This window comes from Strix uralensis, chromosome 20 (assembly GCF_047716275.1).
Source record: "Strix uralensis isolate ZFMK-TIS-50842 chromosome 20, bStrUra1, whole genome shotgun sequence".
Lineage (NCBI taxonomy): Eukaryota > Metazoa > Chordata > Aves > Strigiformes > Strigidae > Strix > Strix uralensis.
In genome coordinates, this window is record NC_133991.1 from 502,398 (window position 1) to 516,351 (window position 13,954).

Consider the following 13,954-nt stretch of genomic DNA (forward strand, 5'->3'; position numbering starts at 1 on the left):
TCTCCCTTGTACCCCAACATACTGTGCACCCCACTCCCCGTGCGCTACGGTGCACTGTGCACCCGGGTAAACCCTGCACCCCGCTCCCTGTGCACCCCAGATTCTTCTACACCCCAGCCCCGCACACCCCAATACACCACGCACCCCAGTTCCCATGCACCCCGATACACCGCACCCCCCGCTTCCTGCGTGACGCAGCCCCGCGCACCCCGATTCCCGTGCATCCCCGACCCTGTGCACCCCCACACAGCGTGCACCTCGCTTCCCCTGCACCCCGATATACCACGCCCGCTGTCCAAGCGCAGCCCACATCCTTGCGCACCCCGATACACCGCGGCCCCCCCCGCCCGGATCCCCGCGCACCCCCGTCCCTGTGTACCCGGTTCCCGTACACCCCAGCCCCCCTCACCCAGATACACCGCGCACCCCGTTATTAGGTGCACCCCAGGCCCCAGCGGAGGCGGGTCAGCTCCAGCCCCTCCCGGTGGGAAGGGGGGGCGGTTTTGGGGGGTCGCGCCCCGCGCATGCCCCGCACCTCCCGGGGAAGGACCCAGGGACCGACGGACGCACAGACCCCGCCATGGCCAGCGAGGGGGAGTCCAGCCTCCCCCGCCGCCGCTGCTGCACGCAGGATGCACCCGGTGAGGTGGGGGGACACACCTGGGGGGGTTCCCCCGTTCCTGACAATTATACCGGGCATTGAGGGGGTCCTCCCCATCCTGAGTACCAGCAGGGTTCCACCTCCTGAGCATCACATTGGGCACTGGGGGGATTCCCCTCCCCTTCCTCATCCTGGGGGCTGGTGGGTTCCCCCCTCCTGAGCACCACCCCGGGGGCTCTGTGTGTCCCCTGTGGGGTTTGGGGACCAGGGTGACATCCCAGCACAGCAGCCCCTGGGTGTCCTGTGGTGCTGAGCCCGGGCAGGATATGGCCCCAGTGTGACTCCAGCCCCCACCCCCACCCCCCCCGCAGATGCCCCCGAGGCCACCGAGCCCCAGGGTGACAGCGATGGCCCCCGCCGGGGCTCCCTCTGTGACCGGCACTGCGCCGCCATCAACAACGTGCAGGGTGACCTGGGTGACCTGGGCTGTCACCAGCACCGTCCCCGTGTCCCCCCAGGGAAGGTCAACCGTGGGCTGTGCTGGGCACGGGGTGCTGGGGGGAAGGGTCCTACACCCTCGTCACCCTCTGTCTCGCCTGCAGCTGTGTCCCCCCTGTCCTGCTGCCTGCAGCAACCTGACGGCCAAAAACGCCGTGGAGGCCAACAAGCTCTCCAACAACTATAATGTGGGTGGCTGTGGCATGGGTGGGGGCACCCACAGGTGCTCCTGGATGGCTGTAATACGTTTTCTTTTTCTTCCCGCCACCCTCTAAAAAAAAAAAATTTTAAAAATCTCTGCAGTTTGGCTTCAAGAAATGGAAGAGCCACGTGACAGCGCGGCCCTGGGAGGACCGATCAGAGATCGTCAAGGAGCTCTACTCTGACCTCAACGTCATCCGGGGCTCCGGAGGTGGCTGGCCTTGGGGACAACCCTGTGCGGTGACGGCATGGATTTGGGCCGTTGCAGGTGACAAGGGTCCCATCCGGTGCTTCCCCTCCCCCAGGGTCCATGGTGACGTGTGGGAATGTCCTCTACCTGCTGCTCTTCGGCTGGTGGCTCTCGCTCCTCTATGTCCTCGTGGCTGCCGTGGTGTTTGTCACCGTTGTGGGGGCTCCTTATGGCGAGTCCTGCATTTGGCACCCCCACGAAGGGCTGGCTGAGCCCAAAACGATTGCTCTGATGGGTGCTGGGGTCTCCCGGGTCTCTGCAGGGTGGCCCTGGAGGGGACATGTGTGTCCCCAACAGAGCTGATGCTCGTGTCCCCGCAGGGCGGCTCTGCTGGGACCTGGCCGGGTATTTCCTCTGGCCCTTCGGCAAAGCGATCCAGAAAGTGGAGGGAACGGCACGCTCCGAATCGGGACCCCACTGGGGGATAAATTGAGGTGTCCCATGCCGCACCCTGACACCCCCCCACATCTCCTCCAGGTCCCCAAATCCCGCCGGGTGCTGGGTGCATGCGAGGCCGGCGCGGGGGAGAGCTCAGCCCTGCTCGGTGGCCCCGTGCCACGCCGCTGGCGCCCATGGTGCTGGGCGGACACCGGACACTGGGTGAGCCCATCTTGGACACGGTGACACCCTTTTCCCAGGCGTTGGCACCCCGGGAGCCCCCCATTATGGTGGGGATGGCACCCATGGGTGCCTCCGCTCCCCTGGGGCGGGTGTTTTGGGGTGGGCAAACCCTAAAGGTGACTATCCGTTCGCAGCAGCGTGCCGGTGCCATGGCGGGGCTGTGCCTGGGCTACCCGGCGCTGGCACTGGCCCACGGGCTGGTGTGTGTACTACCCTCTCCTGGTTTTTCAAGTAGGTAGTGACGACATTACTAGGAGAAGTCCTAAAGCAATGAAGAGAGATTTCAGGTCCTCTCCAGAACCAGGTAGACAAAGAATTTTCACCAACTTTCCTGAGTGTTTTCTACCACTTTAATAACTCTCCTTCAACATGTCGCTATCGGGCGGTGCTGCCCCAGAAGGGATATCCCAGGCTTCGCTGACGTTTGGCGGAAGAGCAGATGTCGGGGGACAATCCCCACCAGATCTGGTTTGACGTTCACTGGTGGCTGGGAGAGAAAAAGCAAGATCCAATGTTAGTTCTACAGCAGGGCGAGCCCACAAAGTCAATGGACAACTATCAACTGCGACAGGACGCTGTGAAGGTCTGGAGAGATTTAAGGCCACCAGAGGAAACCAGAAAGAATGAAAGGGACACACGCAACGGAGGAAATAAGATTTTCCACGTCTGACCATCAGGCAACTAGCTTTCTAAAGCCCACGAAAGAATCTCCAGAGGAACCATTGTTATGAAATTCTTCTCTGGAGAGCCCGCTCCCTGTTTTGGGTTTCCACCTAACAAGACCTGCTTCATGCTCTGCGGGATAAGCAAGCAACTTCTCTCTCCTGGTTCCACGTGACCAGGAATTACATGGAAAAGGCTTCCGCTCTTTCAGTATCCCAGGCAAAACCCAACCGTAATCCCTAACCCACCTGAGCACTGAAGAATCACATCTGGAGCCGCTTACCTGAGCCCGATGGGTTTACGCTCGGTCCCCTGGTCTTGCTCACACTCCGCTTTCTGACTGCAGTGTCGCCGTTGCTCCTCCTGGCTTCTGCTAGCCTCTCATTAGCCCTGTGAGAAATGCAGGAGCGTGCAAGAACGACTGTTGCTCATAGTGGCACCAAGTGGTTCCCCAGGTGTGACACTGCACTGCTGGGCTGAGGAACACAGGCTTCCGAGCCACCCACACGTGCTGCTGCTCGGGCTTCCAAGCAGTCTGTGTTAGGTCTTTGTCAGACCTTTCCCAGTAGGTAGTAAGGACTCCGGGCTCTTTCCCTCCTCCCACGGTAAACACACACTGAAGGTGCACCGTTATAACGGACAGCAAATAGATTATTTTTGCCTCACAGGCTCCTCTTCTGTCCCCTCTGCCTTTTCCCATGTGTCTCTCCTCAGCTGGAGGGTAACAGCAGAAGGGGAAGGGAGCTCCTCTTTTGCACCGCACGTGCAGGAAGAGGAGGTGGCTACAGAAAACTGTTGAAAGAAAACTAACTAGAACACCCTCCGGACAGGCCTGGTCAGCTTGGTTACTTCAGGGTCCGTCAAGAGCAACAAAACCAGGCCTCTGCCATGGGAGAGCCCAAGGTGGGCTCTGGAGAAGTGCGCACATCATGCTGACCAGATCCAAGAAAGGGACGTGGGTTGGGAAAGCCGCGATGAAAAGGGTCCTATTGTGTTACGTGGGGAAAAAAAGAAAACGTTGGGACTTACTTATTTAATTTGTTTCTGAGAACTCTTGCAATGTCCTCCATCACCCAGAAACGCTTGTCGGAGCTCTTTAATTCTGCCTGTGCACAGGCCAGGAGCAGGGCGGTCGACTCCTGCTTGTCCTTTGCTCTCTCCAGCTCGAGAGCCTGAGCTCTAATGATCTGCTCCAGCTCGTTCCTCCAAGAGGCGACAGCGGTGTTGATCTCTTCTACTCTGGCTTCAGCGGCTGCCTGTACCTACAAGAGAAGATGCAACTTCAAGAAACAGGAAGACAAAGACAATGCCCACCCCTCTCAACAAACCTGCTCTTTCCGCCACTTTTACAGAAAAGCTCTTAAACAGCCTAAACGCTGCCTGGACGAGGAGCAGCAAAACGGCTGCGTGTTTTTCACGCGCACTGGTGCCACGACACACGACACACAGACTCTGGCGCAGCCTTTTGCAGCTCCCCGGCTTCCCTACGGGAAAGCCAAACCCACAGCACTAACAAAGAGAACCATGTGCCCAAGACAAAACACCTAAAAGTCGTGACCGCAACCACAGATGGACGCAACGCCGACCACAGATACAAATGGAACATGAACTGACCTCCAAGAGTAGACTCAGATATTGCTTCTCTTCCGGCGCTGTTGTGGTGTGACCCGCGCCAGGAGTCGCCAAGCGAGCTGACAGACTTGTCACCATCTGTCCCATCTCCTTATTTAGAGCTTCGAGCTTCAGAGATATTTGGGACTGCAGCTCCAGCTCTGCGGAGAGTTCGCACGCCTGTATGTGGGGAAAAACAATCTGCCTTGAGCAGAGGGGTCTCAAATCTCGGTGAAACTCCATCCAACGGATGCATCGAGATCATGGCTGTCAGTGCCCTGAGTTTGTATTTCAACCCAGGGAAAAGGCGCTTGGATTTCTGAAAGTAAGTGTGCCTTTCAAGCCCTTGCCAACAAGACTGCTCCAGCTTCCACCCATCCCTCCTTTCCAGAAAGGCTCCGTGGCAAAGGCGCTCCACTCCTCCTGCAGCATCATAGCACGTCCGTGCCTCTGGAGATGCTCTTTGGCATTTCACCGCGGTCGCTGCCTTTCATTTGGCTTCCACCACGGTGCCCCGTTCCTTCTCCCACGCACACCCCTGTGCTAATGGCTGGGGAGGACAGTGCGGGGGGAGGGACAAGAGCTTCAAGGCCTTCCTTAGAGGGAGGGCGAAGCCTGGCTTATGAGACAACGGCAAACCAAGGTCACTTTCCTTGCCCCCAACCACCACTGCCAGGGAACTAGACACCATCTTTGTGCAGAGATCGACACAGGGGAAACCTTGCAGGGAAAACAACCAAGGCCAGAGACATTCGGGGGCACGTGGCTTGTGGTTTCATCTCACGGCCACAATTTTTGGACAGTATGGGAACAGAAGCGAGACTCGGAAGAGCACAGCTGCTTTGTTCTTCCCCACCCGGATGCTGCCCCCAAGCCAATGCTTTGCCCCTCAGCCTCAAAACAAGCCCCCTGAAGAGGCGGATCAGCTTTGCAAGGCGAGAGGGCAGGAGAAAGGAGCTGAAAGCACCCTCTAGTCTGACGCTCGTGACGTGCGCAGACAAATCTCTCCTGTATTTGTTCCCAGAATATTGTCTGCTGAAGGAAAAGAACAGCTTCAAAGACACGAACATGTTGACAGCCTTTGCATACCTTGGCCTTAGCCTTGTCCAGGTCCTCCTGCAAGCGGGAGTTCTCTGCCTTCAGGCGATTGCACTGGTGCGTCGAAGCGTTCAGTGCAGTTTCTGCTGTGTGCTGCTTTCTGACAGCATCAGCGAGCTCTCCTTGCAGCCGTGCCTCTGTTCTCTAGGGAAACAACGGCACAGGAGTACAAATTAAAAGAAGCCCAAGTCCGTATGTTGACTTTCAGTTACTAGTTCACAGGCCGAGATCACTTTTCTAAGTGCATCGCAAAGCAAAGCCATCGCATCCACGGGCAGAAGAGGGCATCTGCACAGCTGATGGTCTCCAGTCACCCCTGGCGAGTGAAGACAACTACAGAAATGTCATCTCCTGGGGAAGATTTCTGTCTCCCAGCACATTCTCCTCGGAAGATGCCGACACTGTGCCTTTGTGGGGTTTGGCTTGTTCCTTAAGTCAATGCTAAAATCTAACGGGATGCCAACGCGGGAGCTGTCGTTGGACTGCAGCCCTTTCTCCAGCGACCCGAGCCAAGGCTTCCTAGAGCCAGCTCTGTGTATCATCCTTCCCGCCATTGTTCTGCTCCACAAACAAAACCCAACGCGGGCCTCAGCGTTTCTACGTACGTGTGTGTCTATAAACATCTCAAGGCTTGTCAGAACCTTCCGCGATTCCAACAAACCCAGCGCAAAACAGAACCAAGCCGAGCGAAGGACTCCCGCGCACGGACCGTACACCTGCTGACTTTTAGAAGCGCCAGACAGCCTTGGGAACTGCTCTCCTTTAAGTCAGTCTTGGTCAGCGCTCACCTCACCTCTTTTTCTACCTTGTCGGCCTCGCATGTAGAGGCACCACCACTCACCATTTGTTCCAGGCAGTTGTTGTTCTGCGCGTCTCCCAGCTGCTGACGCAGCAAAAAGTTTTCACTTTGGAGCTGGGCCACTTGTTGCTGCAGCTCTTCTGCCTTCTTGGTGGCATCTGCTCTCTTCTGATCTTTAAGAAGGCATACACCACACCAGTCCAGTGTCTGCCTCTTGGCCTTTTGTAATTCTCTTTCCGTCCAGTCTAAAGCCGATGTCTTTTCCAAGAGGGCACTTTTCAGTTGCTCCACTTCCTTTTCCAGCTCATCAGCTTTTCTTTCGGCTTTGCTCAGCTGCCGAGACAAGCTCTTGTTTCCTTCTCGCATCTCAGCCATGTCCTCATGGAGCTTTTCTTGCACTCGAAGGCATTGGTGACATTCTCTCTGAAACACCTGCCCATCGACCCTTTCAGATGGCTCATGTCTCCCAGGGCTCAGGTGGGAAGGGGATGAATCTGACCCCACCGTCGGTATTCGGGCTCTGACATCTTCTGCCTGTTCAAAGTTGAAGAACACAAATGGACAGCACTTAGGAAATCAGCTCAAACCAGGAGGTAGCAGCAGCATTTCATACAACCAGGCGAGGACTGCCAGCAGCTTGACAGCAGATTATCAAAGAGTTTTCAATAACTCTGCCTTAGACATTATTCATGGAAAAGTCTTGCTTTGCATTAGCATGGAACATAATCCTAAAAGGAGGACTCGAATTGAAAATCTTTGGTTTGGCATACCTCCTGCCCAAAGCTCTTGCTCTCCTTGACGCCTTCTTCATCTGATGACGACGTACGGACGGCCGACTCCAAGCAGGCGGCAGGCTCATCTACATTAAAAACACACGTTTTTGAAACCAGAGTGAGCTAACGCAGCTCCTTGATGCCTACAGTGCTTTCCCAATCATCGTGCTTGCAGAGACAATCCTAGCACAGCCACACACCCCAAACCCAGGGGGACTTGTCAAAATGCAGATTCCAGACACGTCTCTTCTCCTGCGGGGGAATTCGTCTCCTCTAGCGCACACGCCTTTTCTGTGTGCCAGGGGGATGACGGGATGGCTCAAGGTGATCAGAAACGAGCCCCGAAGGAATGAGCGTCTCGGGAATTCTGCTTTCCAGGGACAAGGCCTGGCAGTGCATTTTTTTCCTGGATCATCAGCCACACCACATCATCCTTTCCAAACGGCCCGTCTCCACGGCAAGCCGCCAGAAGGGCAGGCGACAGGCCTTCTCCCCATCCCTCCTCCACACCGGAGAGTCCTACCTGCTCTCCGCAGGGCGGGTGCACGCCGCCTCGCTGCAGCAGCTGCTGCCCCACGGGGAGCGCTGGATGCTGACACCCCTTTGGCTTGGCCTGGAGCAGCTTGTCCCTTGTTTTCCCGCTTGCTGGGGTCCACAGGCCGCGCGCTGCCACTGCGCCTGCGCCTGGAGAGACAAAGAGCAGAGCCAGTCGTAGGCACAGCTCATGGCAAGGAGAAGGGCCTGTTGTTGCCCGCCCTTTCCGTAGTGACCTCCCTCGAGGACAAACACCCACAGGAACAAAGCTAAGCCCCAGGGGAGGAAAAGAGCCCCGGAGCTTCCCAGGCAGCGCCCGCCTGCCTGCACCCCATTACCTGTCGGCCTTGTCCCGGCAGTGGGTGTCGCGCTCCTCCACCAGCGGCCGCGCTGGGGCCAAGTTGCCGGTGGTGGCTGCACGGTGCAGCTCGTCCCGGCCCTCCGGCTGGAGCTCATGGCCACCGCTGCTCCTGCAGGACTCGGGACCCTCCCCTGCCCCCCTGCTCCTGGCCCTCCTGCACAGCCACCGCCAGATCCTCTTCATGGCCCGGCGGGGATGGGCACTGAACCGCCTCCCCTTGCCTCTCCCTGGGGGGCGCTGCCAGGCAGGACTTAGTGGGCACTGCCGGGTGCCGGCTGCCAACAGAGGAGCCAACCCCAAGGAGTGGCAGGGCACGGGCAGCTGCCTGCGGGCTGAGCCACCACCAGCAGCGATGGCAGAACCGGCACCGCCAGCACCAGCTCCACCAGCACCTGCACCAGCAGCACCAGCTCCACTGGCAGCACCAGCCCACTGGCACAGCACTGGCAGCACCACCAGGTACTGTGTGTGCAGGGCCTGTGCCAGAACCCCTTGTACTGGGGGCCGTGCGCTGACATCATAAATGGCTCAGTGGGGGCTGGGAGGGGCCTGGGTGCTCAGAACCTCTCTGTGGGTACACAGGCCACGTTGCCAAGGGCGTTGCCAAGGCGCACTGTGTCCAGGGGCACAGGGTTGCCCAAGGCCACCTCTCCAAGGTTCCCACCTCCCTGCACACTCTGTGGACCCCTGTCCTCCTCTTGCCTGCAAGGCTCGCCTGCGTGGGAGACAGACGGGCTCGGCAGAGCAGGCTCTCTCCAGCAGGGCGCCCTGCAAGCACAAGAGGCGGGGACTGGACACCCCCATGTCCCTTTTTGTGCTTCCTGGGTTCTCAGCCTGAGTTTTGGGACACCCTGGACCCCTTGGTGTGCCTCTCTCTGCATCCCTGGACCCCTGGCTGTCGCTTTAAGGGCACCCCAAGTCCCCGGGCTCCATTTTGGGAAGAAGAAGCTATGCTCACCCAAGATTTGGTTTCAAGTACGTTATAGTCTGTGGCAGTAAGACAGCAGCTATGCTAGGAGGAATCCTGCAGTGACTACTGAGTACCTCAAAAGAGAGCCAACAGATCCCACAGAGCAGCACGGACCCTTGGAAACAGCTGCTTAATGTACCACGTAGGAAAAGCACAAAAGGAATAGACCAGTACTTACGTTTACAAAGTCACCTCCTTGGATCATGAAATCCTTTATTACCCTAAAGAAGTAGAACAATACTCAGTTCTCAGCAGACAAATGTCTCCAGAAGCTTAGCATGGGGCAAACAGGAGTTCTGCCTCGCTGCACAACGAGAGTTATCAGCGTCTGTGAATGCTACAGTCTAAAATCTACAACAAAGCTTAACTACTCGTTGCTGTTGGGTAATTTGGGACCCATTGCTGCTCGAGCAGGGATAGTGATTAGAGGACAGATGCCAGAACGTGGTCTCTGACCTGACACACCAGGCACGGGGGATCCCTCCCCGGGACCCCAGACCCCCAAATGCCCCAGATCTACAGAAGGACAGTATCAGCCAAGACCTACAGATGCCTCCCAGACCAATAATGCCTGAGGCAGCTCTCCAAACCACATCTAGCTCAAACTGCTACTTCAGTGCCTAAACAAAAGCAGAGGAATTACCTGTGCAAAGTGCTTCCTTTATAACCTATAGGGACACCATCCTTCCTGCAAGGAAAGGAAAAGGAAAATCATTGCAACTTACTGCATATCCTAACACAAAACCCTCCCAGGAATCCAGAGTCCCAAAGGCTTGTCCTACACGTTACTACTGCCTTGATACACCACCCAGTGCTGCAGCCTGGCTCCCCGCTGGTGCTACCAGAGGCAAAGGCAAACCTCGAGTGGGCTCTGCCCGCTAAATGACACGGTTCCCTACAACACCCACACCAGCACCTTTAGGGGATCCCACTGCCATCTGCAGCACGAGCAGGTGGGATTTGCAGACAGGGCTTTTCAGAGCACCCTGAGCACGAACAAAGTCATGCCCAAAGGGAACGTCTGCCACCCCTGCGACGCACCGAGCTCAGCACAACTTCATCACAGCGGTTTTCTGCAACTCTTTCATGTTGTACTGGCAGAGTAAGAAACACTTCCAAGTGAGCCTTCTTCCTGCTCACCCAGCCCTGTTTCTCTGAGCAGGCTACTTTAAAGGACCCCGTAACCCGCTTACCTGAATTCACCCGTACAAAACTGCCTGCAAGACAAAAAAGAGAGCAGAGCGTGAGGCACATCTGCCCCCGGAGGACACAGAGGGCTGCATTCAGCCAACATGCACTGACTGGTGTGCAGGACTGCCCTTGCTGCACCGGGGATGACCCCAGTGCAACGGAACCGGCAGGAACTCCTCCCCACTGCCATTTTAAAACAGACTGCTCTGCTGCCTGCAGTTGAGGAGCGCAGATATTTAACACCGAGGCCGTGAGGGGCAGTGAACGTGGAGCAGACCCCGTGTTTCACAGAGAACAGGGTACATCCATCTCTGCCGTGGCAGCGGGACGCCCGAGCGGTGCATCCTTCAGTCAGCGCCAAGAGACCTGCGTGGCCCTGCCGTTAAGGTGCGGCCTTTTCCAAGGGCACCGAGCGCACGAGAAGCTCCGCAGAGGGAGCAGAGCGGGACCGCAGCCCTTCCCCTTCCAGCCAGGTGCCCTTCCCCAGGGGATCGGGGTGCTCACGGCCGCATCTCTCTGGGAACGCAGAGAGGAGCAAAGCAGTGCAGCGCCTCTGGGGGGACTGGCCACTGCCACCTGAGCCATTCCTGCGCCCAAAAGTCTTCACAGCCCCCACCCGGGCTGAGCTGCAGAAACGCCGCCTGCTCCTCACCTGAAGTTCTCTGCTGGTTTGGGTACGACGTCGGCGAACAGCTCGATCTTCATGCGGCCGACCTCCTGGGGAGACGGGGCCGCATGAGCCCCCTGGGCCCCTCACACAAACACACCCCCCAGCCTCCCCCCGCCGCGCCCGGGGAACCCCCACAAACTCAACCTCCCGCCGCACCCCCCACCCCCGCAAGCCCCCTCCCGCCGCACCCCTGCCCCCCTGCCCTGCAGCCCTGCTGCCAGCCCTTCCCCCCGCGCCCCTGCAGCCCCACAGCCCCCGACTGCCCCGCACCTCCCTCCCGCTGCTCCCCTCCGAGCGCTTTCGGTCGCCCCCCGCCAACCCCACGACCAGCACTCGACCCCCCCCGCACCCCCCCACGTCGCTCCTACACCCCCAGGGAACCCCGGCACGTCCCCCCGCCCTGCACCCCGCCACCCCCCTCCCGGAGCCCCCCCGCGAGCCCCCCCCGCTCCGGGCCCCCCCGGCTGCCCCCCGGCCCCTGCGACCCCCGCACCCCCGCCCCCCCCAGCTCACCCCCGCAGCCCCTCCCGCTGCCGCCCCCGGCCCCGCCGCGCAGCGCCCGAGCCCACCTGCCCGCCGATGGTGACATCGAAGAAGACCACGGGGTTGGTGGGGTTGGACGCCAACACCGCCATGGCACGCGCCGCTCCCGGAAGCGGAAGTGCCGCCGGAAGCGGAAGTGCCGCCGGAAGCGGCGGCGGCAGCGGCTCCGGCCCCGGAAGTGCCGGCGGGGCCGGGCGGGGCTGAGGCCTCCCCTGGGCGCGGAGCCCGGCGCTGCCGCGGAGGGCGGGCGGCGGCAGCGGGCAGCGCGGCCCCTCGGCCGGCATCGCAGGGGGCTGGGGGCCCAGCAGCGCGTTCCCTGCGGGCCCAGGCGGCCCCGGCGCCGGCCCTGCGGCCGTTCCTGCCCCGAGGCGCCGGAGGCCGCCGGGAGGGTGTCGGGAGACGTGGCGGAGGGCTTGGAGCAGCGGGGTCCGCGGGCTGGGCCGGGCTGTCCTTCAGCCCTCGCGGGCAGCTCGAAGCTTCCCAGAAGCAAAGCCCTTCTTGGCAGGGCCCCCTCCGTCCCTTGGTGCCCGCCCCGCCGGGGAGAGCCCTGCCTGCGCCCGCCGGGACGGGTCCTGCCGCGGGGACTTGCCCGGGACGCTCGGCAGGGCCGGGCCTCAGCAGGGCCTGGTTCTCCAGCCCCGTGCTGGGCTGGGGCGGCCGCAGGGCGGTGCACAGAGGGCACAGAGGGGTCTCCAGTGCCCAGCGGGAGATGGCCGTGGGCTCTGGCAAGCGGCACCTGAGGAGGAGGTGTTGGCGTGCATCAGGGGGATGAGACAAGGAGACGAACGGGCAGAGTCCAACAGAACTGCTCAGCAGGAATTCTTGGATGAGCAGCGCTGGGGGCGCCCTGGGGATTCTCCGCCATAGGGGCTCCCAGGAATTAGCGAGGGACAGCAGTTTACATACATGCAAAAAAGCCGCTTTTTGCCACGGAAGTAGTCCTCATTTACACCCACAAATGTTCGCACGTGCTTATTTGTATCTTCCCTGGCCAGGCGCAGAGTCACTTTGAAAACTGAGCCCACCTAATGAGAGGAGGAAAACGGGAGCTGGTGCTGATCAGAAAACGTGCAGCTGCTCTACTGTATCTTTCTTCTACAGGTTTCTCCACGTGCTTGACAAATTTTAAGATCAACAGTAAGAAACGCTAAGGGGCAGGTAATTGTTGTTAACCATTTGCCCTGAAAGGCAAAAATTACTTAAGGCACTTGGCTGATGATCAGAGGGTACAAATCAGAAGCCTTAAATACCCAGCCCGTGCAAAGCAGCTCTTCCAGCTGGTTATTCCTGACATGTCAGCGACACGTTTGACCGCACCGGTGTCTCTATTTATTTGCTCATTTTCTGCAACCTCAGCCTGCCAAACCGTGCATCTGTTTGGGCTGCTGTCAATCACACGTCAGTCTTTATTTTACTTGGCTCAAATCAAAGCTGGTGTTTTGACGAAAGGTGGGGGGGAGAGCACCTGTCAAAGCACTGAAGGCGAGAGAGAAAGGCAGAGACCTAAGAGGTGGGGGAGAAATGGGTTATTTATTATCCATGAAAATGATGCAATAGTGTGCGGGGATGCAAAGAGCAGAGAATTGCAGTGAGAGCGGCGCTGTACTTTTGGGGTGACTTGCTTGTGCCGTTTTAGGAGGTGCAGAAGAGGTGGGGGAGGCTGAGCTTCAGACTGCAGCAGTGCAAGGAGGTCTAAGCAGAAGGTCAAGGAATAACAATGTAGAAAGGCCAAGGAAAATCCCCCATCTCATTCCCCTTGACAAGCCACTGCTTCGTAGGTGTGGGAGACTGAAATGTCCTATGAGTGTGTCAAAGCTTGCTTGTGTCTGTGCAAACCTCCAAGAGAAGCTGCTGCGGCCTGTGAATTGGTCTGGGGGATGTCGCCCACAGAAGCTGGGGTTTACTGAAGGCTGCACCCCCCTATTCTTGCGGTTGCATTGTCCGGACTCTTTAGACAAGCCTCAAAGGGGCAGAGGTGTGCTGAGCTGGCCCCATCCTGTAGCCCTTTGTGGCTCTATTGTGTAGGCCAGACCCCGTGCCTGCATGGCTAATGAACTGACAAGAGGCAAACGTTCCTGCCCTGAAGCCAGGTGCAACAAAACCTGTGGGACCAGAGAAAAAAAACCTAAAGGTGAGCAGATGTGCTAATCAATGGATACGATGGACTTAAAAAGGCAGCAGAAAATTTTCTCAGTGTGCATCTACCATCGAAGCCAGATCCGTGTGCGCCCACCACCGAAGAACTGACGACTGAGGACCAACGGGACGTCGCTGGATCCATGGGGGTGACTATTCTTGCAGCCCTATCCCGCATCCTTGCTTTATTTCTGCCTTTTCCTTCCATCCTGTCCTATCGTACCCCTGTTCACTTCTTTAATAATAAAAACCTGTTTTGGGTATACGGCATTTGGCCTCGTTCGTGTCTTACTCTCGCTCTGGGGATCGTATGGAAACCTCCCCCGACATTGGATCGGGACAGCAGGTTGAATTCAGGGGACGTGAGGATGGTTGTGCTCCCGTGCCCAGAGCTGCTGTGCACTGGTCCCCTCTGGCTGGTGCAGTGAATAAAA

At 58.6% G+C, this 13,954-nt stretch overlaps 1 protein-coding gene and 1 long non-coding RNA gene across 2 annotated transcripts; both read right to left on the bottom strand.

Annotated features, from left to right (window-relative positions):
- Positions 1-2,498: 2,498 nt before the first annotated feature.
- LOC141952772 (uncharacterized) lies at positions 2,499-7,841 on the bottom strand. Its single transcript, XM_074890612.1, has 9 exons — positions 7,639-7,841; positions 7,306-7,406; positions 7,113-7,201; positions 6,385-6,876; positions 5,535-5,687; positions 4,449-4,625; positions 3,864-4,096; positions 3,118-3,224; positions 2,499-2,658 (listed from the first exon to the last, which is right to left on the bottom strand). Exons 1-9 carry the CDS (start codon positions 7,839-7,841, stop codon positions 2,522-2,524), a joined length of 1,692 nt encoding a protein of 563 aa, XP_074746713.1. The 3' UTR covers positions 2,499-2,521.
- Positions 7,842-7,969: 128 nt separating this feature from the next.
- LOC141952535 (uncharacterized) lies at positions 7,970-11,469 on the bottom strand. The gene is made up of 4 exons (XR_012631642.1): positions 11,411-11,469; positions 10,824-10,888; positions 9,624-10,197; positions 7,970-9,201 (listed from the first exon to the last, which is right to left on the bottom strand). It is a non-coding gene; the product is annotated as an uncharacterized LOC141952535 (long non-coding RNA).
- Between the last annotated feature and the right edge of the window lie 2,485 nt (positions 11,470-13,954).